Source organism: Pseudopipra pipra, chromosome 10, assembly GCF_036250125.1.
Source record: "Pseudopipra pipra isolate bDixPip1 chromosome 10, bDixPip1.hap1, whole genome shotgun sequence".
Taxonomy (NCBI): domain Eukaryota; kingdom Metazoa; phylum Chordata; class Aves; order Passeriformes; family Pipridae; genus Pseudopipra; species Pseudopipra pipra.
Window position 1 is genome coordinate 21,197,071 of NC_087558.1, and position 11,035 is coordinate 21,208,105.

At 51.9% G+C, this 11,035-nt stretch overlaps 1 protein-coding gene across 1 annotated transcript; it reads right to left on the minus strand.

The window, feature by feature from the left end:
• Nucleotides 1-6,224: 6,224 nt before the first annotated feature.
• On the minus strand, nt 6,225-10,951 carry LOC135419813 (dnaJ homolog subfamily B member 11-like). Its single transcript, XM_064666651.1, is given in 6 exon segments — nt 6,225-6,329; nt 7,196-7,328; nt 8,203-8,300; nt 10,128-10,178; nt 10,181-10,295; nt 10,812-10,951. Coding segments are annotated over 6 exon segments (555 nt in total). The 5' UTR covers nt 10,880-10,951; the 3' UTR covers nt 6,225-6,239.
• Nucleotides 10,952-11,035: the final 84 nt, after the last annotated feature.

Below are 11,035 nucleotides of genomic sequence, written 5' to 3' on the forward strand. Positions count from 1 at the left end.
GTTTACTTGGCAGGTTCTTGCATTCACGTCCTACAAGCAAACCAGGATGAGCCAATTTAGCTGTTACTGCAACCAATCCAAGCTGGCATTCTGATTTTAAAGAATACTGGGTTTGCCTTACCCATATAGATCCCACATCAGGGGTAATACCCACAGGTTCTGCCCTCTCCCACTCTCCTGCAGTTCCACAGGCCCACACCACAGGAACAACTGCAGCTGCCACTTCAGTCGGGACCTTGCTGCTGACAGGAGTTATTCCCTGCACAACAAGAGCTGCTGCTTGGACACATTTAGTTGCAGCAATTACAGTTTCATTATCCCCAGTTTTCCATTTCATTGCTGCCTTAACTTTTCCAGTCCATCTCTTCCTAACACAGGTTTGGGTGAGTCTGGCAAATAGACCAACCGAGGAATTCCCTAATGTTTTCCCAGTTTAACCCCTGTCACACCAATCACCTTAACACTGCCAGTCCTTCATTCCCTCTTTGTTGTGTTAAGGACTGGGGAAGTTGGACCTGTGTCTGACCAGGACATGTGCAAACCAAATGCTGGGGACTGGAACACACACCTGGCACTCCTGCAGCTCTTACCATTACATTCAAGAGAAAACAGCCAATTGGACCATCACTGCTCATTTCTTAATCCCAGTCCCACACTGCTTTGGCACTTGGAGCACCACTTTTAGAACACAATTACAGTCCATTAGAGAGCTCCATGTCTAGCAGGGACAGCTACCCCTGGGATACTCTCAGCAATGCCTGAATCCATGGCAGGGACCTTGCTTTGAGCTCCCCAGGGCCGGGCACCCCAAGGATCTCCCCGAATAATCCTTTCGGTGCGCGCTGGAGTCCTCGGGGTGCCCCAACCCGGGGGGTACCAACAGCACTGTCCCTCCAGGGGGGCCCAATTTGGTCCTAAAATGCAGGGGGATCTTGCCTGTGTCCCAGACTGGTCCGGGGATCTGAGGCCCTTCCCGAGAAAATCTCGGTGCCGGCGTGAAGGGCCAGAGATCCCTTGGAGCCACGGGAGAGCAGGCACAGAGTCCCTCCTGGGGGGGCAATTCTGCTGCCTGAACTCAGCTCTTCAAAGAAGCCTCTAAGACTCAGCTGGTGAGTTTTAGAAGCCAGGCATTCCTACCCACTTTGAGATATTTTAAGAGCTTACTGAGTGAAAAAACATCAAGGTTTTTCAGGGACATCTGACCTCCCACAGACAGCTCCTTTCTCCTTTCAGTACAAAATTATTTTCATGGAATCATTTAATAGGGAGTGCCCAGGAACCCCAGACTGTGCTTTCCAGAACAGAAAATAAACAGAGGGAAGGAGCTTTGCACGAGTGTAACATACTCCAGAACACACCTGACTTTTGTTTTACTCTTTATGTTCAAATATAGCAGAAGATGAAAACTCCAGCAGGAGAGCTGGCACATTACCCATGGTACCCTCAAAGCCCCTCTCATGAGGGCTGTAGGAAAACTGCAGTTGTGCGAGTCCCTTTTGCCTGCAGATGGCTGGGGATCCTCTCCATCCACCTCGTGCTCTCCCAACAGCAGAAAGGGGAACCTCAGGGACACGGTGGCACTCGACATCCTGCTGAGAGAACAAGGAAACCTTTAGCATAAAGGTGAGTTGGAATCTAAAACTTCCTTTCCTGGGAAAGGAAGCTTGTGAAGCCTGCAACCAAGAGGGGGAAAATTTGCATCTCCTTTGGTGCAGGTGTCAACAGAGGCCAACAGAGCTTCCACCTTTTTCAGACAACCAGCCCCGCAGCCCTGCCACGGCTCCCCCGGGGTCACCCGGCAGGGAAGGGGCTTACCCGGCCCCCGCTGCCCAGCACAAGGCGCCCCTAAACGCCCCCCGGCTCCCCCGGTCCATAACCCAGCGGCCAAGGCGCTCTCCCCTCCGCAGCCCGGGCAGCAGCGGGGCACCACCCTCAGCCCTCACACACAACCGACCCCACCCGCCCCGCCGGCCCTTTATACCGCGGGCCGCCAGCGCTGCCCAATCAGCGCTCGAGCGCCGCCGCCCAATCCCAGCCCGCCTGGCCCTGCGGCCCCGCCCCGCCCGCTCAGCTGAGGGAGATCGGGAACTGGGGACAGGAACCTGCTGCTGGGGGAGAGCCTGGAGATGGAATTGCACACGGGCACCTGAAGCCCAGGCGATTTGCTTGCCTTGGCAAGGCCCTGTCACAGGAAATCTTGCTCCCAGTCACAGGAAATCTCTGTTTCCCTGCCCATCCCTGGAGACAGGTGGCCCCTAAAATGCTCGGCAATCAGGAAGCACAGGCTGGAGGAGCTGGCAGGACCCAGTGGCCGTGTGTGCTGTGTGACACCGTGTCCTGCAGCCCCACGGACCTGCACAGCAGGGACAGGTCCTGGCAGCGTTTCAGTGCCGCGGCCAAAGCTGGGGCTCAGGGACAGCTGGGGCACGTGGCAGCTCTGGGAATCTCTGCCATGGATGGCTGGGCATTCCAGGACTGCCTGCTGGGCAAAGGAGCTTCTCTGCAGACTGTGGAACCAACAGGTCTCATGGACTGTAAGAAGCCAGAACTGCTGCAGGACTGGAGAGGAATCTGGGTCAGAAGAGACAGTTCAAGGTCTCTAAGTCTGACCTCCTGCTCAGGCCACAGTCACCAATGGGATCGCACCGGGCTGCTCAGGGAGGGATCCAGTCATGGTTTGAAACATTCCACGGATGGGGATACAACAACCTCCCCAGGCAACCCGTTCCATGAGCGACTGTCCTGACAAAATACCTCCCCTCCTATGCGGTTGGCAGCAACAGCTGGGCTGGCAGGAGCAGAACCTCCCTGCTGGGCCATTCCCCAGCAGCCCAAGTGCCCTGCACAGGGCTTGGTGCGGAGGCCTGGGCGGCTCGTTCCTCCAGCTGGGCATTTTAGGAGCTGCCCTTGCCCCGTTACTGCCAAGTCCCTCTGGCAGTGGTGCAGCTCCTCAGCTGGAGTGCCTCTGAGGGACCCCCGGCCACGTTTCCCAGCAGCTGAAGGAAGGGAGGGTCACCCCCCAAGCTGGGCTGCCTTTCTCTCGCTGCCTTTTCCCCACCTTTACACTGCAGTGACAAGAGCTGCACTTTCCCAGGGAACGGGGCAGTGACAGGGCAGAGCAGCAGGCAGGAACCCCCTTCTTTTCTGCAGGCCACTGACTAACTGTGTGTGAAGGGACAGCGACTCTGGTACCAACTCCACCTCCCACTTCTTGTCACAGATCGATCTGAGGCACTTGTCAGGTCAATACCTGCTCTTTCCAGGAGCACCAGGCTTGTGGTCAGTGTCCTCATTGTAGCCCACGAATCCCTCTAGGTGTTAAATCAGCCTCCCTGTCCTGATTCTTCTCATGAAGAATTAGCATTTAATGAGATCTACAAACTATCCTGAGAGGGTCTATGTTACAAGCTCAGTTTGGCAGTGTTGCTATCCTGGAAAGTGTGGAACAGTGACTGTCAGTTTTCCTTATGCTGCTCTTAAACACCATCCCTACATTCCCAGGAGAACTCTGGAGGGAGAGACAGAATGTTTAGAACATGAAACCCTGGCATTGCAATTGTTATTTCTAAGGATGTGTTTCTATCTGATACAGTTGTTGGGGCGATTACTCTGGAGAGTGTTTTGTACCTCAGGCAGTAAGTCTGGTGTATCAGCCTCCTCGTGAGCAGGAACCAGCAGGTTCCCCAAAGGAATGTTATGGCAGAATCTGTCAAACACAGCACGGAGGTGAGCAGGAGTGGTGCTTGTGCACAGCTGAAGTGAAGCACCCTTGGATTCGAACTGCTCTGGGAGATCTTTGTTGAGATGGGTATTTCTGCACAGCTTCTTGTGCCATGTTGAATTTAGAGATGAGCTGATAAAGGCAGTGACACTGTTCTGTCATCACTGAGCTTCTGAGGATTTCAAACCCCTTACTCTTAAGTCCAGGGGCTCGTTCCCTGGGGTCCGTGCTCGGGGGTTTGTTCCCGGGGCTCGTTCCCGGGCCCCGCCCGTGCCCGCTGCGGGTCCTGGCCGGTGCCGCCTCTCCCCCCGAGGTGGGATTGGGGCTGGGAACCCCCAGGGAACGGGACACGGTCCCGCTCGGGCCGGGGGAGCCGGGGCTGTGCCTTGGCACGGGAGAGCGGTGACCCCGGTGGGCACGGCCGGGACTGCAGCCCCGGGGCGCGACCCAAAAGCGGGGGATGGACCCCAAAGCACGGCTGGGATGAGAGAGTGTGTCGTGGGTGGCCATAACCACTTGTCCCTCCCGCAGTCCTCGGCCCTGTCGGTCAAGTCCTGCAGTGCGGACTCGCCGTTCCCGGTAGCCGGAGAGGGCTCCCATCCCCGGGCAGCCCCAACGCCCCTAAATCCCGCAGCTCCTGCTCCCGATCCCGGGGTGCCGGGTCTCCTCGTCCCGCCCCTGCCGCAGGTATCTGGACGAGTACGGCAGCAGCTACAGCCAGGCGCCTCTGCCTGTGCTCCTGGGCTCCACCAGGACCTTCCTCTCCATGGTCTCCACCAGGACCTTCCTCTCCATGGTCTCCACCTGCTGCATCTCCCCTGCACCCACCGCCTGCTTCCTGAAGGAGGTGGCACCCCTGGCACCAGTGGGCTCATCTCCGTGCTGCTCCTTGGCAATCCAGGCGAACCAATGACGCCTGCTTCCAAATTGCCAGCCACTCTCCCATACCACCACAGTGATCCTCAGATCTCAATTCGGTCAGACAAGACTCGACACATAAGGAGCGAAAATGGACATGAACTCTCCCATAAATGCATAAAGCTACTTTATTTTCAGTATACATTTCATTTTGAAAAATATAAATGCTAAAGTATCTCATCATTTCATCTTTTGATTCCATAAAAGTCACAATAGAAAGCTTCATAAAACTGTAAAATACTATAATGTTATAAGGAATTTCATGGTTTATATTACTGGAAAAAAAAATCACTTTAATAATATTTGAAACGTTTTCTGCTTGGTCCTGCTGCATTGCCGGGTCTGGGGCCGAGAAGCTGAGTAGCCAAGATTTCGGGTAAATTCCACAGATGATGGTGTGGGATGCAGGAGGATGCGGATCACATCCCGTCTCCTTCACAGCAAAGATTACTCATAAAAAATAAAACCCATAAAACCAACATAACCCTAAAGCAGCCAGATGCTTCGGAGCAGAAGGTGTTAATGGAACCGATCCAGCCCTGTGCCACGTCCTGGAGATTGTGGTGTGGTGGGTTTGGTTTTTTGTAAAAATCACATTATATATGGTACAATACATTTTTTACAGAAAGCCTGGCATCTAGAAATAAGAGGTAGAACTTTTAGATACTTCTGTATCTAAAACCCACAGAGCAATGCTCCGTGTTGCCCAAGGCCTCTCTATGCCACCAAAAGGAAAGGGACTTGGGTCCCAGCTCTTAAACCCGAAGGATAATTTAAGGATTTATCACCTAGGGGTTTAGGTCCTACTCCCAGGAATTACCAGTCTGGCAGCAGCACTAATTTATTGCTCTGATTTGTATTTCTCCCCTCCCAACTCACAACAAAACAGTATAGGACACCCTTAGTATATTAAAAAGTCAGCTCAAAGGCAAAAAAGCCAAGGTCAGCTGTGATTCCTCACTTAAAAGAGGAAAATGTAAAGTGGGAATGACTGAAAATAAAGATTACAATCAGCATTTATGGATATTAACATGAGAAATTAAAACCAAGAGAAGAGCACAAAAGCAAATCATCTAAGAAGGGAAATAAGTTAATGACCAACTGATCCCTGCCTGGGCAGCTTAATGACACAAATAATTAATTACTCTGTTAAGTGCTGATTTTTTTTGCAACTGCTTGGCACCTAAGGAAACAAACAGTGACAGGACAGCGCTGCAAATCCAGAACACCAGACTCAGAGGAAAAAAATAAATCCCACCATCAGCAGGTTAACACCAAGGGGGAGGGGAGGGGAGGGGAGAAAAGCACTTAAGCTGGAGGCACCAGAAGGAACAACATTGATTTTGTAACCAGCAAAGGAAAAAAAACCCAAAACAAAACAAAAAGCTCACAAAAGCAAAATCTGTCATAAAGCAGAGGCCTGGAAATTAAAAAAGAGAGGAAAAAAAATAGAACAAGAAAAAGTACTTCTCAAGTAAAAGGAAAGATTAAAAAATAAAAAAAAAATCACTCTAAATATATAGATATGTATCTGTAGTGCAAGTCAGAGTCAAGTAGGCATGCGAGAGGTTAGTTCTACTCACTGTCAGCAGGTTTGCTATCACTTAGGAAAGGTTCCTGCTCCGTGATGCCAGCAGTTGCATTTCCGTTTGCCTGGCGCCTGCCTGGCCACTGGCTTGTTCCTGACAACCTCCAGGGAAGAGGGAGAGCTTGGTGCCAGCACTCCTGGGGCTCCACAAGGGTCTGGATTTCTCAAACAGCCTGAACACAGAATGGTTTGGCTTGGAAGGGACCTTGAAGATCATCTAATTCCAACCCAGCGCCACGTTTTCGTGTGTGACCTCAGCAACACGCCCCGAGTTTTCACCTTGTGGTCACACATTAAACACCAGGAAAACTCTCCCTGACACCACAATTGCCATTTCCTTTCCTTTTCCTGCACACCTTTCCACACAGGACAGGGAACACTGGGATGGAACACCTCACACTTCGTTTGTGACACTTCCCTGTTCCACAGAAGAGGGAGATTATTTGGGGTTCCCCAAACACTCAAAGCACAAAATCAGTCAATGCAAACACCAACATGCAGAACAGGAGGGATTGTCAGCACCAGAAATGGAGTTTGCTTAAAAGAAACAGCAATTTTCACATACTTTCCCCAATTATATAATCCAAAAACTTGCAGTGACACGTTTGGCCACATAGAGAGACCATGAAAAATCCTCGGTGTGGTTTTGAAGGAACTGCAAAGTGAATTTGAAGCTTATGAACAGGCCCTCAAATATCATTAAATTCTACACCTGCACTAAAAAAGCTCAGCTAGTGACTGACAGCCAATAAATAAGTATTATCCCACTTTACAGAGACACAGCCAGATGGAAAAGGTGGATAAATGCGTGGTTTCTTCAGTAAACTACAGCAAAGAGCACCACAACACCCCCCACGGGCAGACACTGAGAACAGGAGCATCTCTTGGAGCTCTCTTTTTTGGGGGGAGATATTCTGAGCACTGGTCAGGCACCTCAAACCTGGCAACACTCTGGAAAGTGAACTTACTTCTACGAAGTTCCCTGAATACACCTCCTCCAGCGTGACCTCCAGGTCCACGATGATGTCACTCCCTCGGGGAATGTTCCTGTCCTGCTGGCGAGGGTTCCCTCCAAACATGAATCCAAAGTCCCCAAAGAAGCTGGAGCAAAGCACATGGGTTAGTTCAGGAAGGAATCCTGGGCAAATGCTTCAGTTCCCCTAAAGAACAACCTCCTCACAGTCCTAAAGCTCCAGAGAAAACTCAGGAACCTGCAGTGTCCTCCTCCAGGACACTTCAAGCAAAGGAGCCACTTTGGAAAAGTTTCCTGTATTACAGAAACCAGGTCTGGGAGCAGGAACATCTCAAAATCTGCCCAAGGGAAGTTCCCTCTGATCTGCTCTACTGCTCAGCTGCCACTACAAGGTGTAAACTCTAAGTAGGTTTGTTTTTGGTGGTTTGAAGACAAAAGGGATGAGGAAAAATTCCTAGAAAACCTGTATATTGTCCCCCACAAGCAGCTCAAGTTCTCATTCAGGATCACAAGAGATGAGCAACTACAGGGATGACTTCAGGAAGTCTGTGCCTGGCTGATCCAAAGGGGCAGAAAATCAGGTGCAGGTGCCTTTGGAATGCTCCAAATTCTACAGTTGCTTTGTTGCTACAGCAACACTTTGCAGAAGGGGAAGTGTCCCCAAAGGGCACACGAGGTGTGACAACAGGTTAAACCTCAGTCATGCACAGGGAACTTGGGAAAGTCCCCACATGTTTGATGCAGGTGCTGCCCCTGACAAATCACCCACAGGGCTGTCCATGTGGGAAGTCACCCCTGGTTCCTGTTTGCTGCCCTTGTAGCGGGGAGCGGTGCACAACCAAAGGGAGAATGTCACGTGGGACACCCACTGGAAATGTATTTCCTCAAATGCTCCATCTCACAGCACATCAGTGACCTGGACGGGGTAAAAACCACGAGCTTGAGCATCACAAAATCAGAGCTGCAGCTGGAGAACAGCCTAAAGTGGGAAAAGCTCCTTACTGGGAGAAGATGTCTCCGTGGGAGCTCTGGTGCCCGTCCTTCAGTCCCTCCTCACCGTAGGCATCATACTGCTTCCTCTTCTCCTCGTCTGACAGCACCTGGAAAACACATGGAAGCAGGAAAGGCATCACCTGCAGCTCAGGGCAGTTGTTTAACAAGGCTCTGAAGGCCACAGGACTCTGCACTTGGGGACAACCAGCGAGGCTTTATGTCACAGAAGCCTTGTCTAGGACTTGCTTGCTGTGCTGGTCTAGAAAAGTTAAACATTTATCACTTAAACCCATAAAAAATTACATTCAGTTTATTAAAACAACATGGAAAATATACACACTGAGTTTTATCTTAAATATTAAAAACAAATTAGAAGGAATAACTCAGATCCTACAAGGACACACTGAAAAAAAAATCATATACCACCACCCCTGTGGCTCAGTCAGAACTTTTAAGACTGTGAAATTTAAATAAACTTGGGGAAGAGGTAGAAAAATCCTTTCCATGCATGAAGTGCCACAAAATGTGACAAGATCCCAGCTCACAGGAAGGACACCAAGCTCACAGCTCCACGAGTTGCTGCAAAAGAGAGGGAAATACTTTTTTCCACAAAAAAAAAAATCCTTATATTCCCTGGTTGCCCAGGGATGGTTCAGTTTAACTCTGAACTAAGAGGCCCCAGCTCTGAGACAAAACTAAAGTGAAGAGTTTTCTTTCTGATCATGGAGAAATAAATTCCAGCTGGTTCTCTCACTTCCTCATTTGCCTTAAATTTGGATACCTGAGGAGCAGGGGAGCACCAGGGATGGAAGCAGAAGCCAGGCTACAAACCCCTTCCCTCTGCTCTGGGTTCCTCCCAGAGGATCCCAACCTCCCACCCAACCAGACTGCTGGAAGCACTGCTGGGAATTTCTGCTGATGGAATTTTGCAACACCATCTTCCAGGGTCTCTCTGCTCCACAGGGAACAGCTGGAATCCAGCAGTGACAGAGGAGGACAAAAAGGACAGAAAACATGGAAGAAACAGGTCCTGTATCAACCTGCCCGAATTCCATTGGATGGAATTACAGCCAGGGAAAGTAAGGCTTTGACTTTAAGCCTTTGGGCAATGAGATAATCTATATGTTATTTATTAAATGTCAGGGATCACTTACATCCCACAGTATTATCATGGAAACAGCAGGAATCCTCCTGTATATGCAACCCACGGTTATTTTTCCCACTGAATTCCCTCTAAAAGCCAAGCCTTTCACCTCCCATCAGCTCAAACTAATCCCAGCCAGGCCCTGCACACACACCTGTCCCTGTGCAACACTGGGAGCTGCTGCTGCTCCATTTCTGGGAACAAATTCCCAAGAACTTTAACTTGGTGCTCCTCTATTTCTCCCTCAAATTCCAAACAACTTGGTGCCTTGGCTTTCTCCTGGCTGGGAGAGGTGTTGGATTGTCCTGTGGCAGGAGGAGCCCTCTGAGCAGCCTGGCAGCATCTGGACTTTGGGTTTTATAGGGAAAGTGCCTGAAATTCCAAGTAGTAACAGGGGAATAGATGGAATTTGATGTAGTAACAAGGGGAGGATGGAAATTGATGGGGAGGGGAGGAAGGAAAGGCAGGAATTTGATATAATTGTGGAAGGCCCCTGTCCATGGCAGGGGGTGGACTGAGACGATCCTTAAGGTCCTTTCCAACTCAGAGCATTCCATGATAATAAAAGATGTAGGATAGAATTCAACAAACTGACAAGGAGGGCATGGAATTTGCCATGGTAACAGGGGGAGGATGGATTGCACCTGCACCTTATGGAAGAGGCTTCCCGTTCCCTACATTCCCTTTCTCATTTCCCTACAGAATGTTACAGGACGGATCCTGAGACTCCACGAGCCGCCCCCCCCCCCCTTCCTGGCTCCAGAGGGACACTCCCGGCTCCAGGTCTCACCTCGTAGGCAGCTCCCAGGTCCTGGAACTTCTCCTGCGCTCGCGGGTCGCTCGCGGGTCGTCGGGATTCCTGTCGGGATGGAGTTGCAGCGCCAGCTTGCGATAGGCCTTCTTAATGTCCTTGATGGAGGCGCCACGGGAAACCCCCAGGATCTTGTAGAAATCTCTCCTGCAGGGGGAGAGAGAGGAAGGGAGAGGGAGGGGAAGGAGAAGGGGATGGGAAGGAGAGAGAAAGGGGAAGGGAAAGGGAGAGAGAGGAGGTGGGACACGCAGAGGGAGAGGGAAGGGGAAGACAAGGGGGAGGAGAAGGCAGAGGAATGGGAAGGGAGAGAGGAGAAGGAGAAGGGGATGGGGACAACGGGATAGGAAGGGACAGGAGATGAGGAGGGAAAACGGATGGGAGAGAGAGGGCACAAGAGACAGGAGAGGGAAATGGGAGAGGGGAAAAGGATGAGGGAATGGGGTCAGGGGATGGGATGAGGGGAATGAGATGAGAGGAAGGCATGAGGGGAATGAGATGAGAGGAAGGGATAAGGGGAAAGGGAGAGAGAAAAGGGATGAGGGGAAAGGGAGAGGGGTCCCGTCAGCGCCGCAGCTGCCGACCCCGAGCGCGAGGGGCCCGGTGCGGCGCCGAGGCTGAACCCCCGCACTCCCCAGTGTCGCGGGCGCGTCCCAGCGCACTCACCCCGCGGCGGCCTCCCCGCAGAGGCAGAGCAGGAGGAGGCAGAGGCGGCCGATCCAGGCGGGGGCCATGGCGGGGCCGGGCCGGGCCCTAAGGGAGCGGCGGCGGCGGCGACTCCGGCCCCGCCCCCTGCCCGGCCCCGACCAATGGGAACGCGGGGTGCCCGCAGGCAGCCAATGGGAGCGGGGCACCGCGCGCCGCCGGCCAATGGCCTGCGCATACTTCAG